At 34.0% G+C, this 20481-nt stretch overlaps 1 protein-coding gene across 1 annotated transcript; it reads left to right on the top strand.

Moving 5' to 3' along the window:
- The first annotated feature begins 243 nt into the window (after window positions 1–243).
- Window positions 244–20260, top strand: LOC144854566 (uncharacterized). The gene is made up of 17 exons (XM_078712509.1): window positions 244–353; window positions 5812–5911; window positions 8304–8423; window positions 12558–12660; window positions 13257–13422; window positions 14263–14366; window positions 14834–14970; window positions 15639–15761; window positions 15966–16154; window positions 16553–16789; window positions 17107–17307; window positions 17624–17785; window positions 17977–18312; window positions 19002–19091; window positions 19260–19449; window positions 19562–19612; window positions 19719–20260. The coding sequence occupies exons 1-17, from the start codon at window positions 244–246 to the stop codon at window positions 20258–20260; spliced, it is 2961 nt and encodes a 986-aa protein (XP_078568635.1).
- Window positions 20261–20481: the final 221 nt, after the last annotated feature.

Raw genomic sequence — 20481 nt, 5'->3', positions numbered from 1 at the left:
GCTGACTTACTGGCTTTACGCTGAGTAGTCTTCTGACTGCTCCACTGGGCTGCTTTGTTTCATGATGTAGAAGTCTCAATCCAATAATCAAAGGCAGATTTCACAAGGAATATTGGTACACCCCCGAGAGACAGCTTAAGCCCATTGTTATTTGTCACCTACCTCGAACATGCCAGCAACTATCAACTCAGTATATCCTGATGACATTGATTTCATCTCTCGACATCAACTAGCGCAGCATCGATGACATCGAACGGCTTCTCGCTAAATGCAATCTTGTTGTCAACAAAGATAAAACCGACTTCACCTGTATCAGGAGACAGACAGCAGAGTCCGAACGAGAATGACGGCAGGTAAAGACAGTTGGCTCATTGATTGGGAACAAAGAGGATAAACAGCTTTCTGCAGCAGCCTTCAGAAAACTAAACAAAATATGGACAAGTAATAAAAAGGTTAAGAAAGAGAACTGTTCTACGGTCTATCAGTGGCCGTTCAGCGGCTAAAATATTAGAAGAAGCTACTCAGTGTTGACAAAATATGTGCTTTGGATGTTGTTTGGACAGACAAAATCGCCTAAATACATTGCATAATCAACACGTAGACTATTGTAAACTACGGATTATTTCGCGCCACTGTGTACATTAGCATCAATTCAAAAATCTGGTTTATTTGAAAATAATAAAAGTATTGTAGATTAAATTGAAATGCACCAAATGTACTTTATACACTTTATATACATTTATGTATTTATCAAATTTCCTCTATGAACAAATTGTCTCCATAACGGTCTATCAGTGGCCGTTCTGTAAGTTTCTGGAAAAGTAAAGATTTGAAGACGAGGCTTCTTTATTCTCTCCACCAAAAGCTCTCTTCCCATTCTGACAATATACATACTACTGTATGTTAATCTTGTTATAATAAACTATTGATTGTCTTTTATTTGATATAGAGGCCACATTTAACTGTCGTACGACCATAATCATGTACCATCATATATGTCACCGACATTTGACCTTGTTTAGCATACTTTTTTATTTTGATCGATTGATCGATTTACCAATTGATCGATATTAGTGTTCTCTATCTATAGTTTCAGTTATTAGTAAGTAGCAGAAGCTGACTAATCAGATTATTAATACCAACATTGATAAATGTGGTTGTATTCCTTTTCCTTTTTGTTAATAATGTGGCCTGATTTTAAGTGGTGGAAATATGTAGATGACTTAACCATAACAGAAGTTACAAATTCAAAGAGTATACGTTTAGAATATTTCAAACTATTAGTACTTATAGATTTATTGCCATTGTAGTGGATAGGCTATCTTCATGTAGCTTTTGTAAACGGTAATAAGGTAGCATGGATGTATTTACTTACTTCAATTTTAATAATGAATAGCTTAAAGGCAGATATGCCAATCACATGAGAAAAATATCAATTTAATCTATTCCTAAACGATATTCGTAAATTGGTTTGATTCAGCATTATTTGTGATGGGGCATCTAAGTTTTATCGTTAAAGTGACTGTTATACACCTTGACTACTTTTAGTTTTATTTAGTTATTTTACCATGTTCATTTATAACAATTGTACTAATTATAGGCCTACAATTTGACGATATTTCATTTAAAAACGCTCTCATAATGCGATACTATATCACATCTATATACTTTTGGAAAATAATGATAGCCGACTTAAACCTAATCTAGAGTATATACAATAATAACAACAACCGTTACAATTAAGGTATAACAATGATTGTTTTGATTTAAATGCTATTTTCTATAAGGTAATTCCTCCATTCTTTTTTAATTATCAGATACTGATTATATTTATTACATTGAAATTAAAGTTTATTGTTTTTGAATGATACAATAATATGTAAATATGGGTAAATATAAATAATTAAAAGTGAAAAACAAAACACTTCAGCCAGTTTTGATCTCTGTTTCAGTTGCGTACATCCTAAAACGTTTCAACTAAAGTGGTATATAGGGGAGGCTACATTATCAAGTAGAAGCCACTCCAAAGAATTGGGTTGCGAAGTAATTGGGAATGTGTCCATAGAGATTTTTTCCCTAGTAAACACAAGATGTGATATTTTATTTTGTTTTGTGAGTGGGCTGGGTATAATCCACCATGATTGATTTTGAAAACAAAAAAATTCAGATGAAATAAAAAAACGATAGTTGCTGAATTGTAAAGAAAATCAAGAAATATAGCTAATTTTATGAAGCTTACTGTTTGCCATCATCGCTCCATGGACAATGTTTTACAGAAACTTCTGTAACATTAAAATAGTTGGCATGGATGATGACATTCTACAAAACTTTCAATGAAATTGTTAATTATCTTTACAATTTTTGTTTTGGATCTCAAGGTTGCCGTGAAGACATAATATTATAATAATAATAATAATATAATAATATAAGTTCTTCAGGTATAAACATAATTCTTCCACCTTCATCCAGTGTTTCGTATTATCAATGATTCACTTATAATTTCACTCTTCCCTGGTTGCATTATAAACGTTTCCAGATGACTTGGGTGTTACTTTTTTTTGTTAGAGGCCCCCAACATACATAGTAGGTCTAGAACCTTTAAAACAAACAAGAACACTTGTCATTGTTTGTTAAACCTTTCCTCGTCGGTAATTCCTACGGATAGGTATCACGGATGACTTCATGAACTTCATACAAAATTTATTTTGTTATGAATGAACTTTTTAGAAGGCCCCCAACATTCTCAACTTCACAAACAATTTATTTAATTCTGAATGTTTTTTATTATCAATAATAAGTCGTGTTATTTATACATATTTTTATGGTTAATTTCAGAGTTCTCTTTAAAACATAATACTGAATGAAGTCATCATTTTGATTAGGGTTGGCTGTTGTATATTAATATTTACCTTGAATTTACCTTAAACTGTAGGCCTATGACTGTGAGAACTACTAAGTGTTTCCCTGCTACCAGTTAACCTAGGTAAAATCGGTTTGAAGAGCGTATTAAAAATGCCTATGTATACAAGTAGGCCTACAGTAATAATTTTATCCAGCAATTCAATCTGAATCAAGGTGCGTGTTGGAATGTGTCACGGTTCACTGGTCTTTTTGTACGCAGTTGACAAATACCACTAACTTATTATACTGTATTTATAGTATTAACATTATTTTGTCATATATATTCTCAGTTAACTATTTATTTTATAAATTCTATTTATTCTTGTTTGATAAATTAAAGATTGTTTGGAATATCACAGGGAAATTCTATAATACTATACAATTTAAAGACAAAATACCAATGAATTTTTAGACCTAGGCCCATTGTTGACAAATGAGAAATATACTAAATAAAAGTTAAACCTACTGTATTAACCATAACCATGCATTTACTAGCATAATATCAATACACTACAGTATTCAATAACATACCAAACAAGAAATACAAAATGCTTGGTAGGGGCAGCTTAAGCAAAATGCATGGCTGTAATTCAAATAAGCCAGCTATTCATAACATTGTATGATGTTCTGTTCAAACAAACATGGCACTTTCATTCTTTACTCAACAACTACAAGTAAACTGAGTGTTAAGTTATTGTATATTGTTATTATAATAACTAACTCCCTATACAGGAAGCACCTGAGATTATATCTGAAAAGAATAACAAGTTGATTAGTTATGCACCACTCATTTTTAGGGTAACAATTGTGTTGCATTCCGTCGTGCTCATTTGTTCGTTGAATAGTTTACCAGAATAGAATCTGAATGTCGATTTTCCATGGACCTTACCAACAACGCTAACGATGGAGTGGGTTCTTTATAAGCACATTAAATTAAAATAATGCAGATTTGTTGACACATTTTATGAAACCAACAACAAAAATGGAGAGTATTCTTGCTAGTGAGTAAGTACACGATTCGTTGTTCATAATCTTTCATTTTGATCATCATTCATTATAATCACTTTTCATTATGATCACCTTTCATTATGATCTCCTTTCACTATGGCCACCTTTCATTATGATCACCTTTCATTATGACCACCTTTCATTATGATCACCTTTCATTATGACCACTTTCATCATAATCACAGTTCATTATGGTTACCTTTCTTTATGATCACCTTTCACTATAGCCACCTTTCATGATCACCTTTCATTTTGATCACCTTTCATTATGGCCACCTTTCATTATGATCACCTTTCATTATGATCACTTTTAATTATGAACACCTTTTCATTATGAACACCTTTCATTATGAACACCTTTCATTATGATCACCTTTCATTATGATCACCTTTCATTATGATCACCTTTCATATAATTATGTATGATCTTTATTTATTTATTCTTTATATTGAGTTGCCTCTTCAGTCTAAGACTGTTCTCCCATATGGAACGCCTCCTCTGCCTTCAGTTCACATTTATCATGCAGTACACACCAATCGTCATGCAGTACACACCAATCGCCATGCAGTACACACCAATGGTCATGCAGTACACACCAATGGTCATGCAGTACACACCAATGGTCATGCAGTACACACCAATAGTCATGCAGTACACACCAAACATCATGCAGTACACACCAATCGTCATGCAGTACACACCAAACATCATGCAGTACACACCAATCGTCATGCAGTACACACCAATCATCATGCAGTACACACCAATGGTCATGCAGTACACACCAATGGTCATTCAGTACATACCAATCGTCATGCAGTACACACCAATCTTCATGCAGTCAAATATTGCGTAAATTATACCGTCACCTATCGACAAAATCGAATATCACGTGACGTTTATTAGGCTGTAAAACTAAGACTATTTAACCTTCTTTTATGGAATTCAATAATTGCAATGGCCTCCTAGTCGCGCCTATGTCTCGCATAATAAATTATTGTATATATAAATAACAGAGCATTCACAGAGATGTGTAGCGGTTAAAATAAGTACAGACGTATGTCAAGCATAAAAGAAATCTTAGAGTCGATGGCCTTAGTTTTACAGCCGTCTAATAAACGTCACGTGATATTCGAATTTGTCGATAGGTGGCGGTATAAATTACGCAGTATTTGACTGCATGACGATTGGTGTGTACTGCATGACGATTGGTGTGTACTGCATGACCATTGGTGTGTACTGCATGACCATTGGTGTGTACTGCATGACCATTGGTGTGTACTGCATGACGATTGGTGTGTACTGCATGACGATTGGTGTGTACTGAATGATGTTTGGTGTGTAGTGAATGATGTTTGGTGTGTACTGCATGACGATTGGTGTGTACTGCATGACGATTGGTGTGTACTGCATGACGATTGGTGTGTACTGCATGACGATTGGTGTGTACTGCATGATAAATGTGAACTGAAGGCAGAGGAGGCATTCCATACTCCCAGAGGGCCCAGTGTATTTTATGATGAGTGATGAGTGACAGTGGCTGTGTGTGAACTAGTACACCGGGGTAACCCCATACTCGTCTCGAAAGATGTACTAGGTTATTTAAGTGCACATGAGCTAGATGTGTACATTGGACATATAGTTGAATAGTCCTTATCCGAGAAGACTTGTTCTACCACCCAAACCCTGGAGCGAGTGAGCCTCGAACCCTTGCCGATGTTATGGCTACGTATTACGGTCCCACTGTCTTAATAACCGCTCGGTCACTCACTCGCTCGAGCTATGTCATCCTTTCATTGATAATAACTATAATAATACAACCAACAGGTGCTTAATGATCACCTTTATATATTCATCCTTTTCTGACAAGCTTTATGTTTTGTTTACACTTTATTTAACAGCAACAAATTGTGGCAAGCTATAATTGATTCACAGAAATGGCCAGAAGTTGAACGACTGTGTGCATCCGAACCACAACTTGTAAATACTATGTCAGACGAGGTAGGTTGTTATTTTATATCAAATGATTAGCCTAAAAATGTTTTGATTTATACAAATTAAAACATGTACGTTATTTGGAACAAGGCAATCAAGATTGCCTTGTTTGGATTTAACCTTCACGAATGTTTTGTATATAAATCGTATGGTAGGCTTGTCTCATGATGCTGACTGTACATGTAGATCGTTAAATAATGACACTTTTTGTCTAAATTACGTGAATTAAAATTAAACTCTAAATTTAATTTATATTGATGTATCAGTACAGCTAAAAATTACTGCAACGTAACCCAAGTACGTTCCAGCTTCGTGCCTACTTCGTGGCCACGATTTATAATTGTTTTTAATCGCGATCCTACGAGAGGCATTGTTTTGCCCCACGCGTCTATTGTTATGTGTTGTTACAAAGTAAACAACATTGTTATCAATGAATCAAAAGGGCAACAGTGATTGAAAATACAGCAGTTACGCCCGATATTTGTATTGCTAGCTAGGCCCAGAGTCTAGAGATTATAGTTTTAAAAAACGAAGTTAGTACCACACACCCTATGCTATTGAGTTCGTACAGAGTACCAATCTAGCATGCCATGCAGTATAACTACTAGTACTAGGCCTATTATATTAGGCCTACCGTAAATGAAACCTATAAAATACGTCAGAATGTTGCCTTAAATGCAATAAAAATATAGTATACGGCCACATTGTGAATTAATCAAATTAAACATCGTATCGCTATGTTTTAAATTCGACGACATTATTATTAACAAAATAGGAATGTTCCCACTACTAGGCCTAACGGCACTCATGCGGCCGGTGAACCTCAGTGAAGTGGGCCACGGCCAACTTTGTTTCAACATGTTTGATTTGCGTATCCGGATATTCACCCCCTGGACATTTACCCCCCGGAAAACTACCCCCCGGACAACCACCACCTGGACAACTACCCCCTTAGGACAACTACCCCTTTAGGACAACTACCCCCCGGACAAATACCCCCCCGGACAACAACCCCCTTAGGACAACTACCCCCTGGACAACTACCCCCCGGACAATTACCCCCGGACAATAACCCCCTAGGAACAACCTGACTCTGCAACAGTGTATAATAGGTTGTTGACCGGGGGGTAGTTATCCTAAGGGGGTAGTTGTCCTAAGGGGGTAGTTGTCCGGGGGGTAGTTGTCCGGGGGGTTGTTATCCTAAGGGGGTAGTTGTCCTAAGGGGGTAGTTGTCCGGGGAGTAGTTGTCCGGGGGGTAGTTGTCCTAAGGGGGTAGTTGTCCGGGTGGTAAACATCCGGGGGGTAACTGTCTAGGGGGGTAGGTGTCCTAGAACCGTTTGATTTGCGTTGTTCGCTCGACCACCGATGTTTCGCGTGTTTTTTTTTTCGCTACCAGTTGGTGCACTCTTTAATTAGATTTTATTCAAAGAATATATTATTATTATTTTAGCGGTGTTGACTGATTCCTTCGTATAGGGTCATATTTATAATTACTTTTTACGCAATCGTAGTATTATTTTGGGATATATTGTTTTAAATCAATTTTTCTAGACAAACTCTCGTACGACGAAATGAAACGAAGCATTTTTATCAATATTTAAATATCAACAATCGCTAGGCTCTGGGCCTAGCCAACAAGGCCTGTAGTAGCTAGGGAAGGCAGGCCTACTCGGGCGTAGCTGTAGGGGTAGAATTCGTCGATCCAAGGTGGGTTATTATATTGGCATTGTTCTCTTTTGATAGCTGGTAACAATGGTGTATATTCAAGACCTTCCATCGTAGGCATAGCAAAACAAAGCCGATCGTATTATCGCGATCCAAAAACAATACCTTCCCGTCGTATCGCATGGGAACGCGTAGGAACGCGTGGCAACGCGATAAAAAAAAAAATACTTCGTGGAAGCGCGTGGGATCGCGATCAAAAGACAATACTTCGTGGGTTTGGCGATCATAAAACAATGCCCCACGCGTAGGCTAGGTTACGCGTGGGAACGAAGCAGTAATTAATAGCTGTACTGAAATAGTAATACATACTATAATCCTCAGTTGAGATATAATTAACTGTTATTTTCCATACAATAATAATGATTTACACAATAGATAGGTAGGCATATGTATTATCAACATCAACATAGGCTTACAATATCATAATATTAAATATAAAACAATTTTTATTCACAACAGTACGCTTTTTTCTGAATAAAATATTTAAGAATAAGGAAAAAGAAAATTATAATTCAAAGGATATTCATAATTCAATAATGATGATGATAGTATATATTTTATGCATAATTATTTATTTTTAATGTCTCTCTTCAAAACAAATTAAAACCTGTACATAATCCATATACGCATTGAGTCACTTTAATGTAATACTATGTATGTTTTTTCTTGTTAGTATGGTCAAACGTTATTAACGAAAGGTGTGTGGCGGTATGATATTCCAGAAAACGTAGTAATTCAGCTGATTGCTCAAGCATCAGATGTTTGCCTGGAATACACCAACTCGTCAACTTATGTAAGGACAATCATATAGAAAAGTACACAACTATTGCGTATACATTGATTTACCTTGATCTTGGACATCCTCCTTAATCTTGCAAATCATATATGTTTAGTTCCCACGGTTGTTGGGTCTTTTATTAATGGAAAAGAAGTAACATACTCTTTCCCAGTGTAGGTTGAACTTCAGAAACAGTAAGAATTCTGTCCTTCCTATCTACAGTGCACAGACCTGAAGACAGTTAATTAAAACAAATATGTTGAGTATCGTTATACGTTATGTTATTTTATATGTGACGATTGTTTTATGTAATTTTGTGTTCACAGTTTTTTTCTACGTTTCCTACTATTGTTCATAGCTTATCATACAGAGGGTACTCGATCGCATTGAAACTTGTCTTCGAACGAAACAGACAACACGTGAATACAGTAGACACGGTGAGTAGAGTACACATTAATAAAACAATTTGCTTTAAAATAGATTTAAAAGGTAGACGATCGACGTTAAATGCTATATGGTTATATAAGATAAGATAATGTGTTAATGTCATGGTCACAAACATATGTTCTATGTAAATGCACTTCTATAAGCAAACTAACATAATAATGTAAATCAGATTTCCTATTATTGTATGTAGTTTAAAGACTGCTTACACACTAGGACGATAACAATCGACGATAAAAAATGAACATAACCCTTTCCTTACATAAAACAAAGGAAACTAAGTTTTCATTCTAGAACTATAAAATAACCATTTATGATTGATCAAATGACGTCATGATCAATAAGAACAATAACATCGTTGTATCGGTACGATATTATTGCTTTTACTAATTAAGACGTCATTTGATTGGACATGATAAATATCATTTTCATCAAAGACAGCATAAATGGTTATTTTATATACAGAATGAAAAATCTAATTTCTTTTGTTTTATGTTTATCTTTTTATCGTCGATCGTTATCGTCCTAGTGTAAATGGACATTTAAGCGATTAAAACTGGATTAATTAAAAATTCAATCGTTTTCATGTACGCCTTCCACTCTTCCATCTACTCTCAACCGTTATAAGAGTTTTAAGAGTTCCACAATCGACTGTACAACACCGATGTATCTGATTAATCTCTGCCCGTACCTACTATAGAGACTTTGTACCGAAAAGATTAAAATTATAGGGGTATGTTTTCTTGCGAATAGTTATAGAACACGTTATTGACATTGATTTACTTACTATTTTGCTATTTTATTACAGATATTCAAGTATACACCATTGCATGATTGTCTCAATTCATCGCAGTTAACTTACAAGCAACATCATGATACTGCCATCTGCCTGATGACGTATGGAGCATCGTGTTCAACAAAAAATAATGTAATAATCAAATATAATTATATTATTAAATTAAGGATTAGTTTTTACTCAAATTAAAATCAAGTTTTTTAGTAAATTAATGTTTTTACGAGTAAACACTTTTTGACACAATAAACAGTAGACTTAATGATTAGATTGCACAATTTATATATATGGATTCTTAAGGATCGAGAGTGCACAGGCAGCTTTATTCCATGAACCCACATTGTCATCCATTATATTTCCAATATGGGGCTTTATGTAGCCCCAGCCACATAGTGAACCCAGAAGGTATCCATGAAGGACCTGCCCTTGGGTTAATTTGGGTAAATCCATAAATGTTCCTTTAAGTATCAAGGGTGCACAGGCAGATTTATTCCATGGACATATCTATATGAAACCACATTTTCATCCCACATACAGTATTTCCAATATAGGGCCTCTTGTAGCCCAACATAGAGAATCCAGAAGGGTCCATGGAAGATCGGCCCTTGGGTTTATTTGGGCAAATCCATAATCAAGATCAAGGGTGCATATTTAGTTTTATTATATATGGTCCAATCTATGAACTATTTACCCTATATTAATTACTAATAATACAAGGCCTTATGTAGCGCACCACATAGAGATCCCAAAAGGGTCCTTAGAGGGTTCATTCGGGCAAATCCATATGGGGTAGGTTTTTTTTTTTTAGTTTATCCTGTTATGAGACAGACTATATGGGAAATGTTTGACCCATGTCCATTACAGAGCCGGTATGGCCCATGAATATAGCATGTGAGATTAGGAGGAGACAAAATTAACTTTTGGGATAAGGGTACTTTATTATAAAATAACAAAATATGTGAGGTCAGAAGACATAATTAACTTTTTCGGATAGGGATACGTTATGGGTGTGTGTTTGTTTTGTGTGTGTAATCGCGTTTTGTTTCGAACCTTAGTTAATATATGGCTCCTCCCACTCAGACTTGCCTTTTGGACTTTGCCACCTTCTTTTAATTTCTATTATTTATTACACAGAATTGAAATTTTGACATTCTTTTATTGATTCTCTGATGAAAGTTATGATTTGTATGTTACATTTTATTTTTTTAAACCTTATTATTACGTTTCATTGTTGTTCTTTATTATGTTTCTATTCTGCAATTGAAGGAAATAAATGTTTATTTTGAATTTGAATTTATTATGATAGGAGAATTCAAATATGTAATCTGGCTAAATGTTTTTCAGCATTAAATAAAGCTTTTTTTGAGGAAAATACCATAATAAACAATTTTTGGTAGAATAGGCCTACTTTATTAATATATATGAATATGCCCATAAGAAACATTAAGTCTCTACGACCAATGGTCTTCAGAATACAGCTTCATGACCATCTAAGGTCATGATTTTCCACCATTTCTAATTCATTTTTTATAAAATACTTTATTACAAGTAATATAAATATGCATATAAGAAACATTTTGATGCCAAAAGTAAGTCTCTAGGACCAAGGATCGCCGAGATACATGTGTTATATGCCTTAAAAGGTCAAAGGTTATTTTCCACCATTTCTAATGAATTTTTGAAAAAATACTTCATTATAGTAAATATAAATATGTATATAAGGAACATTTTGGTGCAAAAACTAAATCTCTCGGACCAATGGTTACCGAGATACAGTGTCATATGCCTTGTAAGGTCAAAGGTCAAATTTAACCACTTTCCCCATCCCCTGATGTCTGGAGGAATTTTTTGGTGTATATTGGTATGTGATAGAGTATGAATCTGCAAAAAAACCTTTGTTAATAATTTTTTCACAGAAAAATCAAGATATTCCCTAACTATTAAATGTTGTGATAAAACAGTAGTTAGACCGCAATTTGGGTACAGAAGGTACAGTATGGTGAGCGTGTGAGTCATTACCGTGATAATTACAGATAGAAACATTTCAAATAAAATCACACAGTGATGTAATATAGCCTGTTTCTCCGTAAGCATTAACATCCGATTATTAAAAATTAATGGGTTCAGTCAAACTCAAACTTTATTCGAACAACGCTTTTGGATCAGAGGCACACGCTTATGAAACGGTGCGTTCTAACATTAACAATGCAGTTACAAAAATAAATTACATAACAATTAAACAATTAATAAAAACGATCAGTAGGTAAATTTAAATAAATAAAAATAGTATTGCAGCCAAAAAATACTTAAATCAATGTAGATAATTTTTCAAAACTATCAAATATTGAAACTATTAGAAAAAGTATTTATTAATAATGTAGATAAAATAAATAAATAATACTTAAAGTTATTAATTTACGTGATGGGCGGTCACTCTTAGTATAGTATTTCTATACCTCTATGCAGTAGTTAAGTATTGTTTACAAGGAAATAATATAAAAAGGTCATCAAGTAGTACATAATGTTGCTTTTCAATATTACCATTAGAAAAAATGTCCAAAAATGATCATACCCAAAATATACAAGATCATATACGTGAATTAAAATGTAAGTCTGTCATAGTAGCACGTTTTGCACATTAATATAAAAAGTGGTCTGTATTTTCTACGTTATGATTGTTAGGCTTACATAATTTGCAGAAACCAAACTGTGTATTCTTCGACCATGTATTCATTAAATTGAATCGGTCTTATATTTATAAGTATTACTGTATGCTATTAATTAACACTATTTGGTGTTTTAACTATTATAAGTAGGCTAGCCCTATAACGAATAATTTATTTTACTTGATTGATTACTTTAATTGATTACGAAATAGTTTTGTAAAATGTTTGCATTTATTATTTGTTTAGGATAGCAAAACACCGATTGATCTGTATAATGAAAATGAGTGTTCAAAGTATGATAAAAAAACTAAAAAGGAAAAAAAACGAGAGCTCATACAACTGATAGAAGGCAAGTAGATTTTTCACACCTGACATTGTTATGTATTGTTAATTTATTGTTGGAAAATATAAATTAGGTGTGTGAATAAATGAGATTCAATGAAACGTAACAATCGTAACTGTCCATGATAGGTTTGTTATTATCTATGAAACCGATGGTAATAATTCAAATCCTGTTGATGGATAAAAATAAACAGAAATTCGATTAAGCTTCTGAACAGACAAAAGTGGAACTTATTAATGACCATGTGACTATAAAGGTTCACTGAATCAGGAAACACGTAAAGATAAGCTGGTTTATCAATGTAGTATTGTGACATTTTGCTGGAAACAGTTTACTAAACTAATATGAATAGTATAACGACGTGCTTGAATGTGGCATTTATTTATTAGTGATTACTATTTTTCTGTTTAGCTTTAACATGATTAAAAAACGCATCCTAATAAATTGAAAATTTACTATAAAATTGCGTCTTACATGGTAATCATACCACTGGTCCAAATACTTACAATCTGAACAATTCATTTAATATAACAGTTTGTTATTTCACTTTGATAATATAAATGCATGGCACCAACAATTTATTATCCATATTTGTGTCTTAGAGTTTTCAATTCCAGCTGAAATAATAGCAAGAGGTAAGGAAGCAACTGCAGTTTTCAAAGAGGCTCTAGAAAATGGTACAGTTACAATAGTCAATACAAGAAGTATGTTCCTTGGGAAAGAAGGAGCTGGCAAAACAAGTTGCGTGAAAGCTATTCTTGGAAAAAGGTATGTTTGTTTATGATATGTATAGATTATTCTACTGAATAGGTAAAATATGTTAATAATTCAGAATTTATTGCGTATAGAATCGTTCTTTCAATCGTTAATAGTACAGATTTTATAGCGAATTTTAATCCAAGATCTAACATAAGAACAAGTTAGTAATTTTAGTGAATTAAGTGTAAGACAATTGAAAGCCTATACTTGAGTTTCAAGGAGTTCATGTTTCATAGTATAGACATGTACCAAAAATGTCTCTAAACTGTTTAACAGGATTCTACTTTGTCAAGATCACTCGCGGTAATTTTGGATTCTGGCCAATCAACGACATGATTGATGTGACGTCATCTATCAATAACTTTTTTGTGTTAGTCCGTCGAGTCCAAGAAGACAATAAATAGGCTACCAGTGCCGTAGCAGGCTTAGCCTAGTATTGGAGCTTCTTATTATTCATACAAACAAATACGACGTGAATGATTGTTTGCATAAAAATAAGACATTAGGCCTATTAGGCAACGAGTCCATCTAAAATATAGGTCTGTGTGTGGTAGGCTACTGCTCTAGGCATACTGAGTCATATTAGTCTAGTCCGGGCCGTGTTAGCAACATGCAGTAGCCTCGAGGCCTACAAGTACAAGCACCTACTTTCCACCACACCACTCACGAATTCCGCGCGCTGTGTAAATGGGACAACCTACGCGGTTCCACTTACCGTTTACCTCTCGTCTGTGTAAATTGGCCTTGCCATAGTAAAGCACACAGTCAACATGCTTGACACAGTTAATTTCAATAATAATTACGTAAACATTATATTATGACTGTTTAGTAATGTTTATTATCGTTTAGATTCGATCCCAAGGAACAGTCTACCGACGGAATAGTTGTCGCAAACACACTGGTTGAAGCGTCAGGAGACGATTACCAAAAGTGGCAGGAACACAATATTGACGGTATTGAAAAAGTATAGTGTTATTGTAAAACAAAAGCTTCTTGGTTGATTATTTTCAAAATTAGTTCTTTATTGCGAACTAGAACTAATGAAACAGATTTGTCCAAAATTATTCATTACTACTATATAGCATGACATTGCATCGATGGAAGACCATTATCAGAATGTATTGGTAGCTTTAACATATACTGTATACATACAAAACACATACATATTTCGGTAGTCATATCTCCTTCAGTGTGAGGAATTAATGGTACACAAACAAATATATACCGATTACCACCTGGAATAATGTAATGATAATGGTAAAATACCATCTAAAATGTACCAAACATCAATGAAGCGGAAAAGTTTGAGTAAAACAAGGGATTTAATTGGCTAACCGTAGATTGGTATTATAAACCTGATTGTTGAAAGAAGGTTACTCCTTGATATTACGTTAATGTAACGTTATTATGTCTTTTATAGTAATTCAATTATCAAATAAGATACGAGAAGAAGCAGTGACAGACTATGTGGCAAAGCAATTACTACAGAGACAAACTAGCACACCTTCGACATCAACCAGTGTAATTGATCAGATAGAGAAACCGGTTGAAGTTATGGTACTTTTTTTCTTCTATTACAAATTATTAGAGTATTATTTGTTAAAGAATTACACGAAATTTTAACTTATCTTTCTGATTATTCGTAGGATGTTTTAAAAGAAGAGGAGGAATTAATCTAGAGGAAAAGGGTATAACTATTATTGTCCGTTTTGTATTTTTATTACGATCAGAATTATCATCAGTATCGTTTGTATTTTTAATGATGAAATAGAAATAAACAAATAATGTTGTATTTGCCTTAGATGACAGAGGAAATACACTGGCAAAGAAGTTTCCTGAACCAATTCACAAATTACTTGTTACTAAAATCAGCGATAAACTTGACACTACGGCACATACCGGTAGAACACAGAATGTTGGTGTGCTGGATAAATTTAAATTTTGGGCATCAGGAGACAAGCAGCAGACATCGAGCCGAACTACTAAACCTCAGAATATTAGCAGCATTTGGGATTATGCAGGGCAGATGACATATTATATAACACACCGAGTGAGTAGCATACAATACATGGTCAAAGTTTTAACAATATTTAATCTTTTGCATGACTTATCTTTTAGGCATATAGATAACAAGTTTAGGTCGAAGGTAGAAGCGGGAGGTATCAGTGTTATTTGTGTGGTTTGCCGTTCAATTACTTTATTAAAGTACACTTTATTCCGTTTAGTTGTTCCTGACAGGAGGCGTTACGTACATTGTAGTGTTCAGTGCAGTAGATGGACTCCATGAGATGGTAAAAATAAGGGATGTAAATCAAAGTACCAACAAGAAGAAAGCTCCAAAAGATTGTGTAAATTTATATATTATGATTTGTCTTCTTTTGAATTATAAGGGAAAGTTGTTACTCCAAGCCATTGTGCCCCAGCAGTCAATCCGAAGTTTCCTCTTCTTACCGTTTCAAAGGTAATTTAATTTGCGGTAATATATGACTGGCTGTTTAGAATGTATTGTGCCTGTAAATTATAGTTATTGTACAGTTATTTATTGTTTTCAGGGATTTTGGGGAATGACGAATTTGGGAATGACTGTTTTCTGGATAAGGTCCATTTATGAATACGCCGTGGTGCGGTATAGGCCTAGCATAGAGAGAAGCTTAAACGGTGTAGTTTTACCGCCCATTATACTAGTCGCTACTCACAAAGACAAAGTTAAAGGAAGAAACGAAGCTGAGAAAATTGCCAAGGTAAGCTTGATAACATTTATTTTAAAGATAAGTTATGTATATTTAGATTTGAGAGGATTAGCTTTTTTACCTTCACTTTCTCTACCCTAAAAGAGAGATGAATGAAAATAATAAGAATACTATTAAAAGATCACCAAAAGATAATGCTGTTTGAAATACATTTTAAGATTAGAAATACATTTTACACCAATAGATGCAACATATTGTTAGAATCAACGCTGTAATGAATTTTAATTCACAACATAATATTTCTATCAGTAATACATTTAATAATGGTGCCATCAATATGAAGAAACTGTATTCTCTCATCGACTATATTAGACTTATAGTATAATTTATATATACAGTATATTGTACTGGTTATGTGAATACATGTTTAATTATGTTTGATATTACAGATTGAGGCTATGGGTCAAGAAATACTTGAAGCTATCAAAGACACACCATACAAAAAACACGTAGATCCTGAGATATACATGGTAGATAGCAAATCTCGTAGAGGAATTGAGAAACTCAAAAAAAGAATTGGAGTTTTCATGAATGAGATGAAAAGAAAGATTCCAATCAAATGGGTTGATTTCCAGACCAAGATTCAAGAACTTGGTAAAACAAAGCTGTTGTTGTCCTTAAATGAGGTAAATTGTAACTTAAAGTTAAATAATCGTCGCAATGTTTTCTTTCAATCAAGTTATGTTTTTAAAATTTTAGTAATTTAATATCTGGAAAGAGATTTAAATTGTTTGTATTTATGACCCGGAAGTGTGACAGATTGTCTCCTTCACTTCTAAAATGCGAATGCAATTTTTATATGTGGTTCATTCCTGTGTTCCAGTGTTGAACGCGCAACACGAGACGTATAGGATGTTAAGTTGATTGCGCGTTCGAAAATCAATATGTAGTTTATTTATCAAAACTCATTTATTGAAAGTGTTCTATTACAACCTTCTTCTAGATAACCAAAATCGCAAATGAATGTGAAATTGCTGATACAGAACTAACTATGGTTCTGGACTACCTGAATGACACAGGTAATATCCTGTACTCTAAGAATGAAGAGAAATTAAAGCATGTAGTGCTAATAAATTTACAAACGATGGTTGAAATGGTGACAGAAATCTTCACTGACAAAATACCAAACAGCATCGACGGAAAGGTAAGTTGCTATCTTGCCCAGCTTGATTAGAATGAGATGTGATACATAAAATAATGGAATTATCACAATTCGAACATTAAAAAGCATTTTATTGTTTTAACATCTCTGTTACTGCCTAAGTACTGCTTCTGAAAAAGTGTGTTATAAATAAAGTGATTGTTTGGCATAAACACGAATCCAAAAAATAGTAGCTGTGATCAAAATAAAATGAACTAATGCTAGTATGTACTGTATGTCTATTACAGGCAATTGATACATGTGTTTTTATGATTCATAGTTATCTATTAATTTTTGTAGTATGTTGTTTTTTTTATAGTTGTCTAGGTTATGGAAAAGATTTAGTGTCGAGGGAATTCTGGAAGAGGAATTAGTACGTCATTTATGGTGGAAACTGATTAAATTAGATGAAAGCTACTTGGATATCTTCTTAGATATATTGAAGATGTTTCAACTTGTATTCGAAACGCAAACTGTGACGGTGAGCTTTTGTTGCTTCTTAACTATTTTATGAATTTACACTGAGGGTTATAAATAAATTGCTTTCAATATGGGCGCTTCTAATTCTTACTGACATTTTACAATTTCTACAACATTTAGTCACATGAATTATATTACAATTGACCTCGACGATGATTCAATAATAAGTAGAGAACAAAATCTCTTTTATAGGATGAGGAACGAGAAAATGACAGTGACCGAGTGTTCCTGGTTCCTTCTCGGATACAAATTAGAGACGATGCATTGGAAGTAAGGGAAGATTCCAGTAACACGGTGTCGATCTATTTGACTACCCCCAAACCTATGGACTTTCTTCCTGACGCCGTCTACCACATGTTGATTGTTGAGTTCTTACACCTCTCGAAGATTAAAGGGAGGAGAAGTGATGATTTTCAATTATACCAAAATCGTAGTGATTTTGGATTTGATAATCACGTTGTCAGTTTTGGTGCCGTTGAACATAAAGAGGATAGCAAGCAAAGAAAACGACAAGTTAACGCATTGAAGGTGCGTATTTAATTTTAGTATAATCATTTTTATATTATATGGAAATAGTGAGTAGTAATGTCAGACTTCCCTGGTATCATATATCCTGATATTCCTCGTTTTAATAATGGATTTAATCACTAGTTTTTAAGATGTTACAATCAATCTTGAATTGGCAAAATGTGCATAATAATTATTTCCACAAATGATGGCAAATACAAACATGCATGTAAATCGTGTAAGATGTTACAATTGCGCAGGTTTAGCAGTCAGAATTTGAACCTATTTGATCCTATTGGCAAACATGTTAGCAATCAAGTGACAGTGTCAATTGTTAACAACAATATACACAGTTTTTTGTAATCCTCAAATGTGCCGCAGTTTAACATATTGCCTTGTTACTGTTACAATAGTAGGCCTACATACGACAATACTGGAGTCCAGTATTATTTATCTATTCCGACCATTTGTTTCTGTTAGTAAATCACATTTATAATATAGAAATTGTCATAATTTATTTATTTAAAACAAACCATTTATGTTTAATTTTTTTCTACGAACATACCTTTCCAATTTTTAAATAAAGCAAATTGTAATGTGTGACGAAGTGTCAATAAGTAACAACAATAATTGATGAGAAAACATCAACTGTAAGCTAATAGCAATGAATGACTTCTCAATTCTCAATTGACTATTGTGTTTTTCAATAGTTTCAAATAACACGCAGAGTTGAAATTAGCAAAGATGAGAGAGGTACTACCAGACTGATAGATAGCCCGCAACCATCTTTTTGCAAAGAGGTAAGGCAGGCCAAACCTACATCGTTCAATGTATGATTGATGTACATGATGTTGACCTAATTAAGATTGAAATTGAAATAATTTGTCATATTTCGCACTATGAGAAATAGAAATTCTAAATGATATACAACATCGGTAATACAAATAAACATTTATATTATCACGTAGGTTTTAGACTTTCTACAGAAGCATTTGGAATCCAAGTGTACAGTCGGCTACAAACTGTCCGTGCTCTGCATAGCGTGTGAATCTTCCAAGCTACATTTCCATGATCTACAACGATGTTTAGACAACCCGACTGTTCCATGTGGAAAAAACGCAATGGTTACACAAGGCTTCAGAAAACTGTTTTTAACAGGTGATTATCAACAAAAATGTACAATTATTCGGCTTTTTATGTAACGAATTTTACTGTACGTCTACCTTATGTAATATTAATGCTTATTTTGAATGGAACAATATTTTTTTAGGTACAGAACGGCCCGACGCAGAACCATTTACACAGTCGAGTCAAAACCCAGGTAATTTACAATGACTTTTTTAATAATAAAAATTAGCCATCGTCAATATCAAAAGTGAATTCGGCCTATAAACAACTTAATAAATATATGTGTTTATATAATACAGGATCATTCGAAACAGAATTTCAGCAAATGTTGGTAAAAACGTCACGCTGGTATGATGAATACGGTTCACTTGATAAGCTGAAGATGTTGTGCAAAGACCTGATAAGACCTTTCAATGATCTACAGAAGGCTAAAAGCACAATGGAAGTGTTTGAGTTAATGGAATCCGCCGGTTATCTTACTGCTACCAACTTTGACGTTCTCATCGACGTAATCAATGTCACTGGTAAACAGGGTGTTCTTGAGGTTAACAAACTGCTGAAGGACACTTACGAAAAAGCCGACCATCAGGTAAAATCGTTCTCATCGTATCGACAAAAACTGATTAAATTCGGTAACGCACTTTCAGAAGACAATGTAACAACGCTGATCCACCTAGAGAGGGTTTCTAAGAAACAATGCAGCAATCAGTGGACTGTGATATTGGATCTTGAACAAAGGGGTATCCTAAATAAACACAAATTGGAACCATTTATCGAAAATTTGAAGAAGAATGAGTTAACATTAGCCGCTGAAGAATTAGAAGATAGTGACAAGTGTTGAGTGAATGCAACATGGTTTACCGGTACCTAAAAATAGGAAAGAGGAGAGTCGGTCTTACATGATATGTTAGTATCAGGCTAGTTAAAGAATAATGTGTAGAATATACATCTAGCCTTATGACTTGGTTGCTAAATTACTAGCTTTACGCTGAGTAGTCTTCTGACTGCTCAGCTGGTCTGCTTTGTTTCATGATGTAGAAGTCTCAATCCAATAATCAAAGG

This window comes from Antedon bifida, chromosome 10 (assembly GCF_963402885.1).
Source record: "Antedon bifida chromosome 10, ecAntBifi1.1, whole genome shotgun sequence".
NCBI lineage: Eukaryota > Metazoa > Echinodermata > Crinoidea > Comatulida > Antedonidae > Antedon > Antedon bifida.
This window is presented reverse-complemented; position numbering and strand designations above follow the sequence as displayed.

Excerpts from the sequence above, each read along its gene's own strand:
- LOC144854566 (XM_078712509.1), top strand. The coding sequence starts at position 244 with ATGACATCGAACGGCTTCTCGCTAAATGCAATCTTGTTGTCAACAAAG. Across the intron at positions 14,971-15,638 it reads AGAAACCGGTTGAAGTTATG|TTGTTCCTGACAGGAGGCGT; the intron begins GTACTTTTTTTC and ends TATTCCGTTTAG. Across the intron at positions 16,155-16,552 it reads AAGCTGAGAAAATTGCCAAG|ATTGAGGCTATGGGTCAAGA; the intron begins GTAAGCTTGATA and ends TTGATATTACAG.